Genomic DNA, 19,167 nt, shown 5'->3' with positions numbered 1-19,167 from the left:
GGGGTAATTTTGGGGAAAGTAGGGTGCGAATTCAAGACGTCATTCCGTATATGATTTCTTGCTGTGTCGGCTAAGCGGCGGGAGTGTCGTGTGTATTAGAACTCAGTGGCTCGGAAGACGTGTGAAAGGAACTGAATTCAATAACAGCCGATAAAGCCGAGTATGCTTTAACGCCGAGATTTAAATAAGTATCAAGCTGCCAAGACGGAGCATCGGAGCATCGGATGATAACAGCTGCTTGCGAAGGCCTCTCCGGGATGAACACCATCGTTTACACTCGAATAGTGAGGAGAGGGCTCTAAATGTTCTTTCCTGACGAAGTCGGGAATCGAACAAGAGCTGAAATAGGGAGGCCAACTAGGTTGATTACCAGCCTCTATTGGATTGGAGAGGCCAACGAGCATTCATTCCGATCGCTGGGGTCTGGGAAGGCCGTTTGTAGTCTCAGCTGCCTATTGTATACGGCTGGATCCATGTTTCATCGTTCACGCGTGCTCTCAACACTTCTTCAGATTATATCCCTGTCCATGCTCCCTGCGTTGCTCGGACTCATTTCGTTCCCAACTGCAATACTTGTGCTGCTACGCCGCTGAAGATGGGATTGGATTGATTGCTCATGGAGACATGAATCTGACGACTCGAGGCCTCAATCACTTCATTGACACACCCATATGATGCTTATTATTTAAGTACTTTTGCATGCTTGTTCCGACCCCTGTCAATCTTTGGAAATCTCGCTGGGCAGCCTCTGGTTCTTTTTGTTAAATAAAATCCAGAATAAAGCAAACGGACGATATTGTCTTCAGCGTGATCACAGATTAATTCAGGAAAGTAATAACGAAGCACGGTGTTCCACTGGTGTCGTGGGCGATGTGTTGCAATGTGACGACGATGTACAACTATATAGCTCTTCCCACCCACCCACCTCTCACACGCACTCGAACTAGAAGCGGGTAGGTAAACTCTACATATGACTTCATATCCTTCCAGCCCTATGCCAGTCGCCCCAAGCGTTGCAATAGAACGAACCTAGCTGTACTCTTCGGTTCAACTCCCGCAATATAATCCTAGGTATAAATGTCAATGAGTTTGAGAGGATGACAAAAGATACAAAACCCAACGCATAATATGTCACACCCAACGCCGTTCCAAATGATGCCCAACTAGGCACACCAATGGGATCTCCGCCAGGGATTATTGACGTACCGGAACGCGAGGTTACTTGCCAGTCCGGGAAGGGCCACGCTTGCTGTTCAGCTCCAGACTACAATGTTTATTTGGGAAGTATGCAAGTCACATAGAAAGTGGCCCACCCAATCAAAGTGAAATGGGCGCACGGGAAGATATACGCGGAGTGTGCCAGCAGTGATGCGGAGATCCATCGTGCCCCTTTTCTCCTTTATTCTTTCAGAACAAGGTAACGCAGTTGCTAGCACCCAAACGATAACTGGGAACAGCGCTCGGGTGGCTGTACGGTGGTGCAAGGCCAATGCTCAAGGTGAGAACATGGCAAGACAGTCGGAAAGGTGAAGGGTGCGCCAGGGCTGTGGAACGATTCCGAGGGCTTCTATATTACACTGAGTTTCTTTTATGCCAAGCAGAAATCCGGATTTGGTATTTCAGCTGATTGAATTGCGGAAGCACACAGTTGGACTCCCCGATGGGCCTCATCTCCATATGCACGGCTCAGTGACCCATCACCAACGAAAACAGAAACATGCAGCCAGTAATAATATTTCCTGAAACAAGACCGTTAAGAAATTATCGCGGGATTCGAAACCGTACTTCCAATGCATGTGGCGCTCAAGTCTTCCATGCACATTGTCTATGTTGATTCGCCCGATTCTAATTGAGCCAATCGTCAAGTCTCAAGATATTCCTCCAAGATCTTGCGAGACATGACAATCAATTGACGTTCCACGCATTTACGCCGGGGAGATTCTGACACGGACCTGCTGACAGCCTCCTTCCACAAGCTTAGCGTACTTTTGGTCAGGGAAGTGAGCGTGCAGCGGCCCACAGTGCATGGGTCCCGCAACTGAGTCGAACCCGGGCACCCGGCTGCGCATACTCCAGGGATGTCATTGATTTCCAACGACTGAAGACTGCAGAAGGAAAACGAATGATGCAAAAGGAAATGGTGCATCAAGTACTTTTGCTTCTGCACCGATGTATTTTAGAAAAAACTACTGATATGGACGATCGACGAAATAATTATATGAATGCTATGCTTGTTATGTGGGCCGCGTCGATAACACCTTCGCCCTTGCCTGCTACTACAATTTGACAGGGATCGCTTGAGTGGGCTAAGAGAGGGAGGTCGTACTTGGGGAGAGTCATTCGAAAAAAAGGCGGCAAAGTTGTCAATCCACTCACAATATCTTAATCGGCTGTTCAGACTCCCAAATCATGATGTTGGATGTTAAACACACCGGTATCTCTTCGGTGCCTGAATAGTCTGGACACGCCCTCCTTCCATGCGGATGGTAAGGGCTTGCCCATCACCCGAAATTTCCCAAGTGGATATTCTGTCGCTTATATGAGTAGGGGCGATAAAATGGGGGGTTCCGCATGTTCCGAGGAAAAGGTGAATACGGTTCAGCTCATCATGCCTGACTTCAGCAAATGAGCACTGATTGGGAATGGTGATTGGATTGGAAAGTGAATCCTGAGTCATGTCAGCTGGGATGGATTCTTTGCTGACGGAAGTTGCTCCACTAGTCACCGCATCCCAGATTCGTACTGTCGAGTCAGCGGATGCTGATGCTACCCTTAATCCATCGGATGAGAATGAGACTGAGCGAACTCTCCTGGCGTGCCCTTGGAAAGCCCTTAGTTCTTCCCCAGCCACCGCATCCCAGATTCGTACTGTTGTGTCATTGGATGCTGTGGCTACTCTGGATCCATCAGATGGGAACGACATTGAGATAACCCAATCAGTGTGTCCTCGGAGCACCTTGAGTTCTTCCCCAGTCACTGCATCCCAGATTCGTACTGTCTTGTCATCGGATGCTGAGGCTACCCTGGATCCATCAGATGAGAATGACACCGAGCGGACCTGGTCAGTGTGTCCTCGGAGGACTTTGAGTTGTTTCCTAGTCACTGCATCCCAGATTTGTACTGTCTTGTCGTCGGATGCTGAGGCTATCCTGGATCCGTCAGACGAGAATGACACTGAGCGGACCCGGTCGGTGTGTCCTCGGAGGAATTTGAGTTGTCTCCCGGTCACTGCATCCCAGATTCGTACTGTCCTGTCGTCGGATGCTGAGGCTACCCTCGATCTATCAGATGAGAATGACACTGAGTTAACCCAGTCAGCGTGTCCTTGGAGGACCTTGAGTTCTTCCCCAGTCACGGCATCCCATATTCGTACTGTCTTGTCGATGGATGCTGAGGCTACCCTGGATCCATCAGACGAGAACGAGACCGAGAGGAGGCTCTTGGTGTGGCCTTGAGTTCTTCCCCAGTCGCTGCATCCCAGATTCGTCCTGTGTTGTCATTGGATCCCGATGCTACCTTGGACCCATCAGGTGAGAATGAGACCGAGCGGACCGAGCCAACGTGCCCTCGAACGGTGTTGAGGCACCCATCCCATCCTGAGTTTTGCCATTGCACTGTTGGGAGATGTTCATGGGATGATCCATGGTGCCACCCTCGCCAACCCGCATCGGGCGAATGAGATGGAGCTGAATGTGCGATATGTCCAGCAGAAACCGAAATCACTCCATAGTACTGGTAGGCAAAACGACGGCATTGCAATAGAGGTTGGAGCAAAGATCTTGCCGGGTTCTGACCTCCTAACTGGCGGTGGTTCTGACTCTGTGAACATTATATATCTCCTGGAAATTGGGGAGTCGAAGACAAATCATATACCTCACACCACATGGTCAACGTCTCCAACGTGATCCTGGCATTGCTCGCCGCTCCCAGCAGGCTCAACACCTCCAACCATTTGATCGCTGATTCTGTAAAGAACGTTTCTAATTTGCTCAACAGCTCAGCTGAAGGGTTTTCAATTTCTGCAACGGGCAAAAAGCCATATAATGCAGCATATTGGACATCCTCGGAGATCTTTGACCGGATCTGAGAAGCAAGATTTGGGATGTCGGAGTTGAGGATTAAAGGGTTGGGAAGTCGGAGAACATTTTCCACTGGCAAACAGCCAAGGGTGTCAATACAGAACATGGCAATGCGACAGTACACATCACTCTTTTCAAAGTAAAAGGGAGCAACAAGTGAAGAGTCGGTGATCCGCTTCAGGATGTCTTGCGTGTGATGGCGAATATCTAACCATTGTGCCGGGCGCACAATTTTGGCAAGATATATGACGATCGAATCAGCAAGCCACCCCTTTGGCTTCGCGCTGCTCAAGGGTTGCCACGAACGGTCTATGGCCTATTATAGAAATCAAACTGTGGGCCATAAAAAGCGACGTAACAAAAAAGTCTACACACCCAGGCCGGACTATGCAACGCTGTCATGATCTGATGATAGATCACTAAGCAGCCTCCCAATTCACTGCGGCATATGGCTTACTGTATTGGGGGTCACTTGGGCCGCTGCTCGCTCCGATATTTTCCCTCGGATAAATGGCGCGGTGTTGGGAGTAACTGCGCGTCCGAATGTATAATACCCGTCTCCTGATCCTCCAAGATGCTCTTGCAATAGGGAACAGAACATCCAACAGTTCTCCTGGAGCAATTACGGCTATGAGCATCTTTCATGGGTCTTTCCCCAAAATGGAATCATACCGGCCAGATTTTATACTCCAGCAGTTCTTCAGAGATGACGCGAAGATATTCGCCGAAATCAGCGAGAAAGGGCGGTCTTTTGAATTCCTGCGTGTTTTCTTGGCGTGCCCTTCCAGCGAGGGCTTCCTTAGATGCCGACAGCTGGGCCTGTGGGGGCATCAAAAACATATTCAGCAACGGATCGATGGCGAGGTCCCACCGTATCATGGGCAGGGGTTGTGCCGAGTTTCCGCACAAGTGAGAGAAAACCCAGTCCAGCCCTCCGTTCAATCCGAAGCCATATATCCTTTCTCCCCGGACGGCATAATTGCAAGATAAGAAAGCGATGTAGGATGAGATTCCGAGAGTGGGAATAGCAGGATGCGCCAACGATCCTGGCCATTTGAAGCAATAGGTGCTTTTCAATCACTTTCTCGCAAAGATCCCTCAGCAGAAATGTCTGCCCAGTGCTCCGAGTCGATAGAACCGAGCCATTTGAAAAGGTCGAAAAGCCGGAGATGGTGGAGAACTTAGAGAAAGTAGAGAAAGTAGTGGGGGTTCGCCTAAGAAAAGGGGGTCTGGTTCCAGTGGCGAACTTGGTACTTGTGTTATCTTCGATTGGCTCAATATCATCCAGAACATTCCATCCGGATTCCGTCTCAAAGAAGGCATCCTAAGGGGAACGGATGATGGTTCTTTCGTCAAGATGGTTTCCAGGGCGCCAACCAGTTACTCACGGCAAATAGATCCTCGTCTTCAGTCTCCGCGTTCCCCGAAGAGAAAATCGCACTTGGTGGGGACGTCTCGCTAGACGTGGACACGTCGTGCAGTGCATTATGGACAGAGTCGAAATCCTCATCCGTTTCTTCGACAATACGTGGGAGAGGCATTTAATGCGAATTAGCAAAGCGATCTTTGAACGTTGGCGTTTCCTATCGAAGAATTCAATCGACGAGGTGCAGCTAGTTGTGGATCCACCTTTAGAGAACTGGTGCTCGGTCGGTGAGGAATATATCCTAGCCCGATTTGGCAACAAACTTTGCCGCCAAAGAACCATAAGTAGTTGTTACAGCAGTAGTTATTAAGGATGGGGATACGATGGAAACCTGCAACCTGCATGGAAACTGCTGCTTCAGCCTAATTTCTATTTCTTCGACGTTCAGTCGAGCCCGGTTCTCCTACTTCTCGCCACAATTAAGGGCTAACGGTCCCTCTAATTCAATTATTTCTCCCTGTTCAGGCCGTCCGCCCACACAGTCGATTCAGTTCAGAGACTCGTAAGAAATGTTCCGTTCAGCACTTAGGGATCACATGAAGCGATGCTTGCGATGCGATGAAAATTTCATCTTCCGCACAACTCGGGGCAGTAGTTTTGAGGTCAATTGCAAGCGAAACTATCAGCATATATTTCCAACCAGAGAGCCATTCAAATATCTTTTACCAGGTGTGGCAAACTAGCTGGTATATGGGTAGTCGAACAGGTAAGAATTAAGGTAGCTGGAAAGCCTGCGGGGAAGGGAAAATGAACGGTGCACGCAGCTCATCGTGTTTCTGAGTTGTTGTATTCGGCAATGAAATAGGTCCAATTTTCTCTGAGACCGAAAGTGGTGGGATTAGGACTACGCCAGCCCCAAGGTATAGATCAAACGAGAAAGAAAACATGGAATGCATCAAAAATCCGAATGACGAAACTAGAATGAAAAATAGGGACTAGGATTCTTGTCAGCCATATGAAAAGATCATCGATCAAAATACGTCACTCACAAACACAACAAGAACACCGAAAACCTTCATCATTATCTGTACGCTGAACGGATTCACGCTACTCAGCCACCATCGTCATCAGTTGAGTAAAGATTTGGCGAAGCTCGGCAACGGTCGATTCGATCGAGATTATAGCTGTCTAGCGTTGTTGGATGTAATCATCCTGTTTTGGTAAGGTGAGTGAGTGCTTCCGTGGATGAATATATAGAGTGGACTTTGGAAAAAAGAACGGAAAATTCGATCGAGGCTCACCTGCTCTACCAGTTGCATTTGGTGGTATCCACCGTCCCCGTGAGGATGATCACCGTCCATTCCAATACTCTCTTCCGCCGAATTCAAATCCAAAGCAAGTAAATCATCATCATTAGCGCACTGTTTGCCTGTATTTGGCCTTTGCGTGAGGCGGTTGTGAAAAGAAGTGAGCCTGACGCAATTTGCACAGGGGAGATAGGTCAGCTAGAACGGGGGTCGGCTACACTCCGAACCACACACTTTGTGGTGGAGGGTTCTGGGCGGCTGCGGACACAGTATTAGACATAAACTGTTCCATCCGATTTTTGGACTCCTTCATATTGTATGTGTAAAACGGTGAACGCAGGGGGCAATACTCGTCGACGCTAACTTGCTTTGCAGCAGTGTGACCACATTCGTATGGTGTTCATCGATTTGCTCACTCGGACCGGATTTATTGCCTGCTTCCTGTTGCTTTACGTATAATTGCGAAGCCGATATTTGCTTATCAAGGTTGGTATATCTTGCTTTATTATGAATGTAAGTTCCTAGAGGAGCAACACGACAACGAAAGCTAACGTTGGTGAGGGCATTGTTGCTGACAGAGAGTCAGACTGTCTGTGAGGTTGGAGAAAAAGAATATTCACCGTAATTTCAACTGGCCGATCGTCAAACAGAGCTTCGGGACTGTAGAAACAGGATTACCAGAAGACTGGTTGTAGTAATTGGTTGCTTCTGAGTCGCGAGCCGCCCTGCTTTGACTGAGTATCTCGGGCAGGGATCGGTGATCGACTTCGCATGGTCTGTCGTGGCAGTGTTGGGCAGACATGGTCCCAAATGGTCGCATGGTCCGAAGTCCGAAGGTCTGATTCAGTAGACAACGTCTTTCCCATGGTCCGAATTGTCCCATCAGTTGTCTGTCGGCTAAAGCCGGGACCTCGCTAGTTCAATGTCGGCAGTGTCGGCAACGAGTTTCGCGGAAATAGCCGCAAGGTGATCACATGAGGCTCGGGTTATCCCTCGCCTGGTTGGAAATCGGCTACTTCCGTATTTCGGACCTTGAGACAATGGACCCTTGTGGGAAGCACAATCAGACCAAAAATGGTCTGATTGGTGGTCTGATCGTGTCAATGCCAACACTGTGTCGTGGGCATTCTGGCTGCACTGGGGAAGGTAGGGTGGAATTTCAAGAAAGCCCTCCGCATATAATTTCTTGCCGTGCCGGCAAGCGGCCGCCAGGGTGTGTTAGATCTCAGTAATAGCCGCTACCTAAAGCCGGGTAAGTAATCCGAGTGCCAAGATGGAGCATCAGGTGACTGAATTGGAGTAAACCTAACTACACCACCCGGTGAGTGAAGCGGGAGGTCATGTGCCAGAAAACAAAATGGGTAGCAATTCATTTCGAAACCAGCCAACGGTCACTGTTACAAATCAAGTATTGCACCGCCATCCAACCCAAAAAATAGACACATACCCACCACCCAACCCCCGACTAAACTCTCAACCCCCGACCCGACACCCCCCCCCTTTACATTAAAAATAGACACATACCCAATACACAACCACCAACCCCAAATCCCCAACCCCCGACCCAAAAACCCAACCCCCAACCCAAATCCCCAACCCCCGACCCAAAAACCCAACCCCTAACCACAACCCCCTGACCCAAACCCCCAACCCGACAACCCGGAAAAAAAAAAAAAAGTCAGACCTACCCATGAATCGAACCGGAGCCTAACAGCTAAACAACATAAACCCACGCCGGCATTAGCCATCAGGCTAATGCATCAATGACAAAGTCACCGCACTTGATTTGTAGATAGCACTTTAATATTCCAAATATAGAAATCTGGAATCAGATTGCAGAATTAATTTTCTAAATTAATCCTATTTTTTTTTCACTCACATGACCTCCCGCTTCACTGACCGGGTGGTGTAGTTAGGTTTACTCTGAATTGGGGAGGTTTCTCCGGAACGAACACTATCTTTAGGTCGGGATCGAAGGAGAGTGGGCTGTTTGCAGAAAATCTTCTGTGGCTGGATCCATATTTCTTTGTTCACGTCCTCTCAACGCGTCCTCTGATCACCTCCTTTGTCTATGCTCCCTGTGTTGCTCATTTCCTTCCCAACTCAACTCCAATGTCTGTGCTCCACGCCGCTGAAGGTGGGACGAGGATACGTGGTTGCATGGATTGATTGCTCACGGAGACTTAAACACTTCACCGACGCACCAGCGTGATGCTCATCAAGTGCTTTTCTATGCTCGTTCCGACCCATCTTTGGAAATCTCAGGTTCTTTTTGTTGGATAGGATCCAGGATAGAGCAGATGGGCGATCTCAACTAGCCGAGCAATTGACTTCACGTTCACGCCCACACATAGGCACTGGTATTTCTCTCGTCTTGCACGCCTTCACTTCAGAACACAGAAAGTATGCTGTAGTGCTGTAGCATTGCGTAGTCATATCATGCCCCGGCGGCGGGAATATGATTGGTGGATTCGAGAGCGTGGTGGGGTGAAGTGCGGAAGCAGACTATAACATTGATTTGGGAAGTATGCAAGTTACATAGAAAGTGGCCCATCCGGCCAAGGTGAAAATGGGTGTCATTCAGCCGTGCGTAAAACATACGAGCCTATCATCAAGTCCCGAGATCTATGCGAAACCATACGAAAGATAACCAATTGATGTTCCGTGCGTGTATGCTACTTCCCAAGTCATAGAGGCTGGAGTCCTCCTTACGCCTAATCTGGGAGGTTCCGATGCGGACATGCTCACAACCCTCCATCGAGTTTAATGTACTTCGACCGGGTGGGGACGACACATCGTCCTGCAACTCGGACCCTGGCACCCCTACGTGGTTGATTCCCAATTTCCAATGGCTGATTACTGGAGATTGTGAGGGGGTGAAAACGTAACGAAAATGTGGAAGCTGTGTATAGATCGCTCCAATGAGAAGCCGAAGCTTGTTTCTTTTGCCACAAGGGAAGTTGATCAAAGGGAAATGAAAGGATGAAAAAAGAAGAGGCTATTTCCCTTTTGTGTCTTGTGGGGAATAGGAGACAGAAGATCAGATGATGGTCGTCGGTGTGGGTGTTGTGCGCGCCTCACCCAAAACTTCGCATACTCTTTAAGGAGTAACGGAACTTCTTGGTAGTTAGAATTGCCACGCAACTTTGAGAATACTACAATTTACATAGCAGACACTGGGGAAGTTTCGAGTGGATCGAAATGCGAGGAAGAAAGGGACCAGGGATTGACTGAGGCAATAGCTGTATGTTTTAGGCACAGTATCTAATTGAACTTTGATAGCACTTGTGAATAGCGGTCAACAAGACTCGGCTGACAAGCCAGTGAACTTGTTTTATGACGTGAACAAGATGGTATGGAGACGTGCAATTCTTCAAATGCTTGTTGTCAGTTTGCGTCTTGCCCCCGCACAAATAAGAATCCACTGATGGGATTAGCACGTGGGACCCAACCCTTTAAGGATAGAACTGCATGAAATTGGCGAAGTCGATGGTAACCCAAAAGTCGTACCTTAGTTGACATTTTGGATAGGTGAATTGACTGACCAGCGCCTTCTCTGGATGCTGGTAATAGGCATCTTCGGGCATGACTACGAGCATGCAGGCTGAAAATGATGCGAAAAATTGATGATGAGCGTGCAATGACCTCGGCGAAACGTGGCACTCACTTTGCTAGCAGGGTGATGGTGTATACTCCTCCCCATGGCTAAGGATTGAGGGGGTTTCAGGTTATATAAGCGATGGGGAGCAAGGTGATTCCTGAACTAACCACCACAAAAGACATAGTCAGGAAGTGATACCCATCATACCAGAGATACTGGATTGAATGAGACGCCGGTTTGTCATTTTCACCATCAATGATCAAAATCCACTTACAGAAATTAATATCGTCAAAGCGATGACACTACCCAGAAAAAGAAACAACTTTAACTTCATCCCGACATGCCAGTGAGAAACACAGGTCGCCTAACCTTGTAATTGCGCCGGTGTGAACCGCATATCTAATCAGAATTTTTATCGCTCTGTCCGTCCTATGGGATCTGTTCAGACCTGTATCCCAACGGCCGGAAGATAGCTCGCACCTTGGGAATCCAGTTCGTCTGCGATGCAACAAGACAATCATCATTGCTGCTATCAACGTATCTGCGGTGGCCTAAGGAGACCTCTCAGAATTCCTGCGAATGATGCGCAAATAATGACATGGACGAACCTGAGATGCGCAAAAACCGATCGTTGAGGTTCGGCTCCAATTGGGAAGCGAATACGCTTGCAAATGCAGAGTGCTTGAAAAGTGCATCTCATGCTATTATTATTAGTCCACCGAGTTCGGTTCCATGGTTGCTCACCCCAGAAGATACACCCCTGAGGATATGATGGAAAGTTGATTAGTACTTGTGACAACTTCAGGGAAGATGAGGCGGTTTACAAAGCCCAAAAGCTGCGGATGGCGGGCCCATTAGTTTAGGGGTGCTTGGATTAGTATAAATATGGCATACCAGATTGAAGCAAACTAATCAGCATCACCGGTAACGCCACCCATATATTGGTCACTGAACATGAACTGATCAGTGGACATGCTCATTCTGAGAACAGAAAGCCAAAGCATACTTTTACTGATACGCCAGGAGAAGAAGGATTGTACTAAGAAGGAAGACACTACCTGTGCACACTACGTGAGATAGTGTGGACGTGATCAGAGTGCATGACACACATCTGTCACAACAAACGCAGAGATATACCTGAACAGCGATTCAGGCCGAGTCGGACGCCATTCGAGATAGGCTCACCATAAGTTGGTGCCTGGTGCATGCACGTGCATAACGATCTTGTACTGGCCTGACAGAGAGCAACCACTAAACGCCAAAGGTTAAAATGAAGCATACGTAGTGCTCAGAAAGCATATACAGATCAAAGAGTTGGGTTAGTCTGAAATATGCATGAATTTAGAGTCCCAGCCTCAGTGAAACGCTAGTCTGGCTCACATTAGCACTAGGACCTGGACAGAGCAGCAACGGTAAGATGCCAGTCAAACTATTATGACGACGGGATACCAGAAGTTTCGTCATGACAGGATCACTCGGGTAACGCAGAAAATAAGATCTCGACTGCACGGTGATTATCCCCAAGAGTCTGTGACCAAATATTTAGCATGTCCAAGGTCGCATACCACGTCTAACCCACATCGCGGAAAAGAGGAGGCCATAGGTGTAGCCACCATAAAGGTGTTCGAAGGGGGTCATTGCGGGTGGGGACTTCTTCAGGAATCCTTTAGCCATTAAAAGCCCAGAGTTACAAGAATCCTGTCCCAAGTTTTTCCACCAAAGATTTCAGGTCACTCTTATTGGGAATTCAGTCTACCTTCGCGCAAACAGAAAGACTCCGGGAAATTTTCATCCCCACAGCCCCCCAATTGACATTCGAAATTACCGTGACGCGCGCGCTCAGTCACAATCATCTTTAATGCGGTCTTGATGTGCGATTGCTGCATCGTTGCTTCTTGCTTCTATTTGATGATTTTGGCTGAGCGGGGGTCAGCGGAGCAGTGAAATGCGCCGCTTGCATGCAACAACTAGTACTGCAGCACATCATCACAAGCCAGCATCAAACGGCGGCGTGGGCCTAGTGGCTAACCAGCAAACGACTGAAAAGCTAGACCTCGTTGACCGATCAAATCGAATACGAAGCAACCACAAAACCACCAATCCAACCAAGTATTGTACGTAGTCATAGAACGACGGGTTTCCCCATCCTTCTATAATCCCACAATTTATGGCTGGGTACTGCAATGACACCAATACACCAACCTTGCACTTTGTTTAGGCGAGTAAATTCTCATTGAGTAGGCTCTATGCGCGTGACCAACTGCCAGCATGTCATGCCGCTCCGGGACAAACACTTATCATTTACACTCGAAGAGTGAGGAGAGGCTCTAAACCTAATATGTTCTTTCCTGATGAAGTCGGGATTGAAGGAGAGCTAGAATAGGGAGGCCAACGAACCGACAGCATCCAGAACCCAATCGTGTTCTTCGGTTCGCTCAGCTCCAGACTATAGCATTGATTTGGAAAGTATGCAAGTCACATAGAAAGTGACCTGATCAAGGAAGGGGTGTCATTCAGCCGTGCATGCGTGAAACATACTTCCAATGCGGTGCTCACGCGCGCCAGCCATCAACATACACACTGCCCACGTTGATTCTCCGATTATAATCGAGCCAATCATCGAGTTCCAAGATCTATGCGTGTATGCCAATTGCCAAGTCATAGAGGCTGGGGTCCTTACGTGTACGTATACCTAGCCTGGGAGGTTCTGGCGTGGATCTGCTCACAGCTGCTTATCGAGGTTGATTCCCAATTTCCAATGGCTGAATACTGGAAATTGCGAGAGAATGAAAACGTAAGGTGAAAGCTGTGTATAGATCACTTCAAAGAGAAGTCGAAGAAACTTGTTTCTCTTGCCACAAGGGAAAGTTGATTGAAGGAATACGAAAGGAAGAGGCTATTTCCCTTTTGTGTCTTTTGGGGAATATGGGAGACAGCGGATCAGATGATGGCTGCCGGGGCGTGCCCTCACCCAACACTTCGCATACTCTTTAACGAGGTAACGGGACTTTTTGGTATTCAGAATGGCCGCGCAACTGTGCGACTTGGTGGCACAGTCTCTGTATCAGACAAACCACATGCCTTTCTTGGAAGAGAATGAAAGACTCGCCACCGACGATGGAACAAATGACATACGTGCGGGATTGCGGCGGATACATATGGATGAAAGTGAGATCGACTTTCGTCTCAGCTTCCTCCTCCCGTGCTTCTGTGATATATGGCATCCATGACTTTTCCATAGTCGTTGGGCTGTCTCGGGACGGCAGTAATAGGCACAGTGTGAACGTACGTTGCTCAAAACCAACTAGGATGGCGTCGGCGACTTTAATCGCTTCCCCTTAATGAAAGGCGCTCAATCATTACAGTGCTCTAACCTTGCTCGTTATCTTCGATTTGTAGTGAGCCACATCTCATGACAGCGGGATATTTACTCTTTCACAGGCGTGATCTGACGATACCTGATGACAGGTCGTACTGTGGACGCGTGTAATGACAGCCATCGTCATGGGTGGGCTCGGAATTTTTGGTTCCTTCTCGCTCATTCCTTTCGCAGTGAATGGTACATACACGTTGCGCCCTGTTACGGCCTGTTCGATCTCACCACCAATCTTAGCAACTATCTTCCATTGACATTTTCCCTGGCATTGTACTCCCCGATCCTCATCAAGTGAGGCATTGTTGTACCGTTTGCTTTGACTCATTGTGTTCATGCGCCTCGCTGTCATCATTCTGAGCTTTTTTCTCCAGGGCACTGTACCAGATGCTTCTGGTTAACGAGCGCCTTCGAGAATACTACACTTCACATAGCAGACACTGTGGGCGAGTTTCGGGGCGAATCGAACGGCGAGGAAGAAAGTAAGCCGGAACCAGGGATTGACTAAGGCAATTAATTGCTGTATGTTTTAGGCACAGTATCTAACGGAACGATAGCACCCGTGAATAGCGGCCAATAAGACAAGCCAGTGAACTTGTTACATGACGCGAACGAGATGGTATGGACTTTAAATGCTTATTGTCAGTTTGCATCTTGCCGCCGCCCAAATAAGAATCCACGGGGTACGCTCCGAACGAATCTTAGGCATGTTAGCACGTGCAGGACCTAACCCCTAAATTTACCAATACTACATAGAACTGCATGAAATTGGCAAAGTCAATGGCAACACAAAAGTCGTACCGTGGTTGATATTTTGGATAGGTGAATCGACTGAGCAACACCTTCTCTGGACCCTGGTAATAGGCGTCTTCGAGCATGACTACGGGCATGCAGGCTGAGAACGATGCGAAGAATTAGTGATGAGCGTGCGATGACTTCGGCGAAACGCGGCACTCACTTTGCCAGCAGGGTGATGGTGTATACTCCTCCCCATGGCTAAGGATGGAGAGGGGGGGGGGGGGGTTCAGGTTATATAAGCGACGGGGGAAAGGTGATTCCTGAACTAACCACCACAAAAGACATCGTCAAGAAGTGATATCCATCATACCAAAGAAACTGAATTGAACGGGACGCCGGTTTGTCATTTTTGCCATCAATGATTAAAATCCACTTACAGAAATTAATATCGTCAAAGCGACGACACTGCCGAGGAAAAAAAAAAGAAGCAATTTTAACTCCATCCCCCCGACATGCCAGTGAGAAAACACAGGACGGCCTGACCTTGTAACTGCGCCGGTGTGAATCGCGTATCTAATCAGAATTTTTATCACTCTGTCCGTCCTAGGGAATCTGTTCAGACCTGTATATGCCCAACGGCCGGGAAGATAGTAGCTCGCACCTTGAGAATCCAGTTCGTCTACGATGCAACAGGACGATCATCATTGCTGCTATCAACGTATCTGCGGCGGCCTAAGGAAACTTCTCAGAATTCCAATTCCCGCGAATGATGCGCAAAGAATGACGTGGACGAACCTGAGATGCGCAGAAACCGATAGTTGAAGTTCGGGCCCAACTGGCAAGCGAATGCACTGGCAAATGTATATTGCTTCAAAGAGCGCATTTCATGCCATTATCCTTAGTCCATCGGGCTTTCGGTACTCACCACAGAATATATACCCCTAAGGATATGATGGAAAGTTGATCAGCAACTTGTGACAACTTCAGGGAAGACGAGATGGTTTACAAAGCCCAAAAGCTGCGGATGGCGGGGGCCCATTAGTTTAGGGGTGCTCGGATTAGTAGAACTGTTGCATACCAGATTGAAGCAAACTAATCAGCATCACCGGTAACGCCACCCACATATTGGTCACTGAACGTGAACTGATCAGTGAACATGCTCATTTTCGGGAAGAGAAAGCCAAAGGATACTTTTACTGATACGCCAGGAGAAGTAGGATTGGACTAAGAAGGATGACACTACCTGTGCACACTACGTGAGATAGTGTGGACGTGATCAGAGTGCATGACACACATCCATCACAACAAACGCGGAAATATACCTGAACAACAATTCAGGCCGAGTTAAACGCCATTCGGGGTAGGCTCACCATGAGTTGATGCCTGTTGCATGCTTGCGCATGACGACCATGTACTGACCTGATAGAGAGAAACCACTAAACAGCAAAGGTTAAAAATGAAGCGCATGTAGTGCTCAGGATGCATATACAGATCAAGGAGCTGAGCTAGTCTGAAATATGCGTGAAGTCAGAGTCCCAGCCCCGGTGAAATTACTAGTACGGCTCACATTAGCACTAGAACCTGGACAGAGAATGCAGCAACGGTAAGGTGGCGTCAAAGTCACAAACTATAATGACGGAGGGAATACCAGAAGTTTCGTCGTGATGGGATCGCTCGGATAACGCAGAAAATAAGATCTCGACTGCACGGTGATTATCCCCAAGAGTCTGTAGCCAAGTATTTAGCAAGTCCAAGGCCGCATAACAAGTTTAACCCACATCGCGGAGAAGAGGATGCCATAGGTGTAGCCACCATAAAGGTGCTCAAAGGGGGTCATTGCGGGTGGGGACTTCTTCAGGAGTCCTCTGGGGGCATTAAAAGCCCAGAGAGTTACAAGAATACTGTCCCAAGTTCTCCCACAGAGAATTTTAAGCCACTCTTACTGGGAATTCAGTCGACTTTATAAAGACTCCGGGAAATTTTCATACACCCCCGCGCGTGCATCACTCAATTGACGTTCGTGACGCGCTCGGTACCGTCATGATCATCTCTTGACGTGATGATGTGATTACTGTATCGTTTATTTTTCGCTCCCAGTTGACGAGCCGAGCGAGGGTCAGTGGAGCCGTGCAATACACGGCTTGTATACGTTAACTAGTGCCGCAGTATATCATCGCAAATGGCAGCGCGGCTTGGTCGCTGACCAACAAACCTCCGGATCCAACGCTGATCGAGATGGTTTCAATTCAAAAGAAATGAATTGATCGGTTGGATCTCAAATTAAATTGAATTAAAATGACCTCGCCCTGGTTACATTTAGGCTGCATTTCCGCGGAGTAATCAGGCCGCCATCTTGCACCGCAGCTAGCTACTAGTGTAGCGCCGGATACTCTACAAACTTGGCCCCAAATCAATAATACGATAAGGACCTTGGTGAGCAGTAGGATACCATGGTGCCTGAGCAGCTTCTATTGGAATAGAAGTGTGCAGCGTAATTCTCGGATCGTCAGCCCCGTTCAGGTGTGACCTTGACATGCAGAGGAATCCACTGCGGCACTGCCAGATATGTAGGCGTGGTGCTTGGTGCCCTTCACCCTGTTGGTAGGTGGCCTGACCGTGGAGTCGTTGCCTTACACTGGACACCATTTGTCCGAAATAATCTTGCACACAATGCCAGCCTTCCGCTCAAGTCCACAATATAGTGACGAAAGCGCCGTTCCAACTGCTAGGTACTAGTACTGTCTGTCGTCCATACATAAATTCAGCTTGGGTTTTCCGTCTTTAAAGTTGGGTGTCCGTGACATCTGCGTACAGCTTTGAAACCTCGAACGCACCTATGGTGGTGAGGGCATTAAATTTCTTTCCCGTTCTCTTGCTGTCTTATTCCCTGCCACCCTCATGATCAACTCATGCTACGTAAGTCAGCGGGAAAAATTCGTTTTTCAAGCTCGGCCAACTCTCGTTGATTGGCTCCCTCCCCATTTCACAGGACTGTTGGCCGCACTTCTGGCCTTTGGTCTTGTTCTCTGGTTTTGGTCCAGTTCTCGCGCGGTCTTGTCGGCAATATAGAGATCCGGAGGTTACAACTCTGATGGCTAGAAATCGTGCTACTCTTGGCTGAAACGTGCTTCCGCTCAGGCAGCTAAATCATGCAACCTGAAAGTCAGATGCACCAAGTGCTGTACCCCCAAATTCACATGTTTGCAACGCACTGAATCAGTTTTTTCATTCATCCGTCTTCGGTGGATGGAGAACAAGAGAGACGGCGACCTAATCTTGGGTGCGCGGACGGCTAAAAAGGGGGTTTTACAGACGTGGATAACGCGTTGTATAATTCGGGACTTGGTACAGCACACGAACGGGATGTCGATCTGCAGCTATTTTCCGACGTACATTCTATGTTAACTGTGCTCAAGCACGCGCCGCTACCACTAGCCTAAATACTTAAAAATGCAGAGCAGGAAGTGCCTCTAGGCTTTTTATGGTCCATAAATCAACTCCCCCCGTCGGGAATGAGTACGATCATCACCATCTCTTTGATGAATCATATAAATAGCAGTTCCATTCATCCTTCCACCTCCCCTGTATGAGGCCCATATGTAGCTTTCGCATGGATCGTCGAATTCTCCGTTCTTCGCTTAACATTCTTCATGCACTTTGGCGGCTCGTACTCTTGTTATGTCTCTGTGTGCCCAACCCACGGATGGTTCGAGTTTGTTGGCGAGGAGTGCTCGGAGCAGGACGTTGCTTGCTGGGATCTGGAATGGTGGACGAAGGAGCATGCCCAAAAACCGCGATACTGCAGTATCCTCGGGGATATTGTGGTGGTTAACATTGCCATTGCCATTTATTGTTATTCTACTGTAATAATGTGAGCACGGTCCACGAGCTCCTCTGACTGGGTACGAGTCTGATTTCCGAATGGCTCGGCGACCTATCACCAACTCGAACAGAAACAGGCAGTAATAACACTTCTTGAAACAAGACCGTTGAGAAATCACGGTGGGATTTGAGAGCGAACTTCTAATGCATGCGGCGCTCAAGCGCTCCAGCCATCAACACGCACATAGTCGATGTTGATTTATCCGATTCTAATTGAAGCAATCCTCGAGTCTCGAAATTAAGAGTCTGAGGTTCATGCAAGACCTCGCGAAACATGACAATCAATTGATGGTCCAATAGTTTTCGCCAGGGAGGTCCTGACACGGACCTGCTCACGGACTCCTTGCCGAGTTTTTACAAGCTTAACACACCTTCGGTCACAGTGGCCCAATGTGCCCCGCAACTGGGTTGGACCTGGGCATCCCACACATATTCCAAGGACGCCGTTGATGTCCAATGACTGAAGGAAACGAAATGATGAAAAAGGAACGGGTGCATCAACGGCCTTTGCGTTTGTGCCGATGTATTTTAGAGAGAAGCGAACTATAGCATAAAACCCATTATGGTGCCACTTTTTTCTTCCCTGGTATGGATAACCGTCAAAGCAATTATATAAACGTTATGCTCTTATATGGGCCGCATCGATAACGCCTCCGCCCTTGCCTGCTACTACTTCAATTTGGCAGGGATCGCTTGAGTGGGGTAAGAGGTTGTACTTGGGGGAGGAAGATATCACATCGATTGTGCCTAAAGTGAATGCGCGTCTGCAATCTGTAAAAAAAAATTAGTCATTCGAAAAAAGGTGGAAAAGCTGTCGATCT

The 19,167-nt window shown here is 48.2% G+C and overlaps 10 protein-coding genes across 10 annotated transcripts; 3 read left to right on the top strand and 7 right to left on the bottom strand.

Annotated features, from left to right (window-relative positions):
• Positions 1-268: 268 nt before the first annotated feature.
• On the top strand, positions 269-753 carry EI90DRAFT_3041430 (uncharacterized protein; the record flags this gene model as incomplete). The annotated part of the gene is given in 3 exon segments (XM_039059102.1): positions 269-358; positions 369-370; positions 402-753. A coding segment is annotated over 1 exon segment (231 nt), but the record flags the coding sequence as incomplete, so codon positions are not given.
• A 1,496-nt stretch (positions 754-2,249) lies between these two features.
• Positions 2,250-3,159, bottom strand: EI90DRAFT_2535002 (WD40-repeat-containing domain protein). The gene is made up of 2 exons (XM_039053194.1): positions 2,377-3,159; positions 2,250-2,306 (listed from the first exon to the last, which is right to left on the bottom strand). Exon 1 carries the CDS (start codon positions 2,921-2,923, stop codon positions 2,423-2,425), a length of 501 nt encoding a protein of 166 aa, XP_038920307.1. The 5' UTR covers positions 2,924-3,159; the 3' UTR covers positions 2,250-2,306; positions 2,377-2,422.
• Positions 3,160-3,450: 291 nt separating this feature from the next.
• EI90DRAFT_3041422 (uncharacterized protein) lies at positions 3,451-5,570 on the bottom strand. Its single transcript, XM_039059101.1, has 6 exons — positions 5,468-5,570; positions 4,951-5,403; positions 4,752-4,898; positions 4,537-4,692; positions 4,455-4,484; positions 3,451-4,395 (listed from the first exon to the last, which is right to left on the bottom strand). Exons 2-6 carry the CDS (start codon positions 5,131-5,133, stop codon positions 3,829-3,831), a joined length of 1,083 nt encoding a protein of 360 aa, XP_038920306.1. The 5' UTR covers positions 5,134-5,403; positions 5,468-5,570; the 3' UTR covers positions 3,451-3,828.
• On the bottom strand, positions 4,803-6,025 carry EI90DRAFT_3041420 (uncharacterized protein). Its single transcript, XM_039059100.1, has 3 exons — positions 5,468-6,025; positions 4,951-5,403; positions 4,803-4,898 (listed from the first exon to the last, which is right to left on the bottom strand). The coding sequence occupies exons 1-2, from the start codon at positions 5,785-5,787 to the stop codon at positions 5,178-5,180; spliced, it is 546 nt and encodes a 181-aa protein (XP_038920305.1). The 5' UTR covers positions 5,788-6,025; the 3' UTR covers positions 4,803-4,898; positions 4,951-5,177.
• An 89-nt stretch (positions 6,026-6,114) lies between these two features.
• EI90DRAFT_3041419 (uncharacterized protein) lies at positions 6,115-6,708 on the bottom strand. The gene is made up of 2 exons (XM_039059099.1): positions 6,495-6,708; positions 6,115-6,440 (listed from the first exon to the last, which is right to left on the bottom strand). Exons 1-2 carry the CDS (start codon positions 6,525-6,527, stop codon positions 6,219-6,221), a joined length of 255 nt encoding a protein of 84 aa, XP_038920304.1. The 5' UTR covers positions 6,528-6,708; the 3' UTR covers positions 6,115-6,218.
• A 3,182-nt stretch (positions 6,709-9,890) lies between these two features.
• Positions 9,891-11,011, bottom strand: EI90DRAFT_3041414 (uncharacterized protein; the record flags this gene model as incomplete). The annotated part of the gene is made up of 8 exons (XM_039059098.1): positions 10,962-11,011; positions 10,834-10,904; positions 10,723-10,782; positions 10,628-10,655; positions 10,521-10,568; positions 10,420-10,457; positions 10,263-10,356; positions 9,891-10,205 (listed from the first exon to the last, which is right to left on the bottom strand). Coding segments are annotated over exons 2-8 (367 nt in total), but the record flags the coding sequence as incomplete, so codon positions are not given.
• A 648-nt stretch (positions 11,012-11,659) lies between these two features.
• Positions 11,660-12,027, bottom strand: EI90DRAFT_3118498 (uncharacterized protein; the record flags this gene model as incomplete). The annotated part of the gene is made up of 3 exons (XM_039063112.1): positions 11,660-11,677; positions 11,734-11,881; positions 11,933-12,027. 3 exons carry the CDS (start codon positions 12,025-12,027, stop codon positions 11,660-11,662), a joined length of 261 nt encoding a protein of 86 aa, XP_038920302.1.
• A 1,349-nt stretch (positions 12,028-13,376) lies between these two features.
• On the top strand, positions 13,377-14,306 carry EI90DRAFT_3013377 (uncharacterized protein; the record flags this gene model as incomplete). Its single annotated transcript, XM_039056657.1, has 6 exons — positions 13,377-13,521; positions 13,595-13,638; positions 13,719-13,751; positions 13,822-13,912; positions 14,101-14,208; positions 14,266-14,306. 6 exons carry the CDS (start codon positions 13,377-13,379, stop codon positions 14,304-14,306), a joined length of 462 nt encoding a protein of 153 aa, XP_038920301.1.
• On the bottom strand, positions 14,135-15,698 carry EI90DRAFT_3041404 (uncharacterized protein). Its single transcript, XM_039059097.1, has 9 exons — positions 15,656-15,698; positions 15,533-15,588; positions 15,260-15,332; positions 15,126-15,196; positions 15,008-15,076; positions 14,902-14,929; positions 14,769-14,842; positions 14,517-14,621; positions 14,135-14,414 (listed from the first exon to the last, which is right to left on the bottom strand). The coding sequence occupies exons 2-9, from the start codon at positions 15,586-15,588 to the stop codon at positions 14,369-14,371; spliced, it is 522 nt and encodes a 173-aa protein (XP_038920300.1). The 5' UTR covers positions 15,656-15,698; the 3' UTR covers positions 14,135-14,368.
• Positions 15,699-18,114: 2,416 nt separating this feature from the next.
• On the top strand, positions 18,115-18,806 carry EI90DRAFT_3013375 (uncharacterized protein; the record flags this gene model as incomplete). The annotated part of the gene is made up of 2 exons (XM_039056656.1): positions 18,115-18,335; positions 18,647-18,806. The coding sequence occupies 2 exons, from the start codon at positions 18,115-18,117 to the stop codon at positions 18,804-18,806; spliced, it is 381 nt and encodes a 126-aa protein (XP_038920299.1).
• Between the last annotated feature and the right edge of the window lie 361 nt (positions 18,807-19,167).

Source organism: Cantharellus anzutake, assembly GCF_015039405.1.
Source record: "Cantharellus anzutake strain C23 chromosome Unknown EI90scaffold_8, whole genome shotgun sequence".
Classification (NCBI taxonomy): domain Eukaryota; kingdom Fungi; phylum Basidiomycota; class Agaricomycetes; order Cantharellales; family Hydnaceae; genus Cantharellus; species Cantharellus anzutake.
This window is presented reverse-complemented; position numbering and strand designations above follow the sequence as displayed.

Excerpts from the sequence above, each read along its gene's own strand:
- EI90DRAFT_3041422 (XM_039059101.1), bottom strand. The coding sequence starts at position 5,133 with ATGGCCAGGATCGTTGGCGCATCCTGCTATTCCCACTCTCGGAATCTC. Across the intron at positions 4,899-4,950 it reads CAACCCCTGCCCATGATACG|GCCCAGCTGTCGGCATCTAA; the intron begins GTGGGACCTCGC and ends ATGCCCCCACAG. Across the intron at positions 4,693-4,751 it reads TGGAGTATAAAATCTGGCCG|GAGAACTGTTGGATGTTCTG; the intron begins GTATGATTCCAT and ends TAATTGCTCCAG.
- EI90DRAFT_3041419 (XM_039059099.1), bottom strand. The coding sequence starts at position 6,527 with ATGATGAAGGTTTTCGGTGTTCTTGTTGTGTTT. Across the intron at positions 6,441-6,494 it reads TCGGTGTTCTTGTTGTGTTT|TCCCTATTTTTCATTCTAGT; the intron begins GTGAGTGACGTA and ends CAAGAATCCTAG.
- EI90DRAFT_3041404 (XM_039059097.1), bottom strand. The coding sequence starts at position 15,588 with ATGTGGGTGGCGTTACCGGTGATGCTGATTAGTTTGCTTCAATCTGGT. Across the intron at positions 14,930-15,007 it reads CACACCGGCGCAGTTACAAG|TGTCGTCGCTTTGACGATAT; the intron begins GTCAGGCCGTCC and ends TTTCCTCGGCAG. Across the intron at positions 14,843-14,901 it reads CTTTGACGATATTAATTTCT|TTTCTTTGGTATGATGGATA; the intron begins GTAAGTGGATTT and ends CGTTCAATTCAG.
- EI90DRAFT_2535002 (XM_039053194.1), bottom strand. The coding sequence starts at position 2,923 with ATGTCGTTCCCATCTGATGGATCCAGAGTAGCCACAGCATCCAATGAC.
- EI90DRAFT_3041420 (XM_039059100.1), bottom strand. The coding sequence starts at position 5,787 with ATGGTTCTTTGGCGGCAAAGTTTGTTGCCAAATCGGGCTAGGATATAT. Across the intron at positions 5,404-5,467 it reads AAGACGAGGATCTATTTGCC|GATGCCTTCTTTGAGACGGA; the intron begins GTGAGTAACTGG and ends CGTTCCCCTTAG.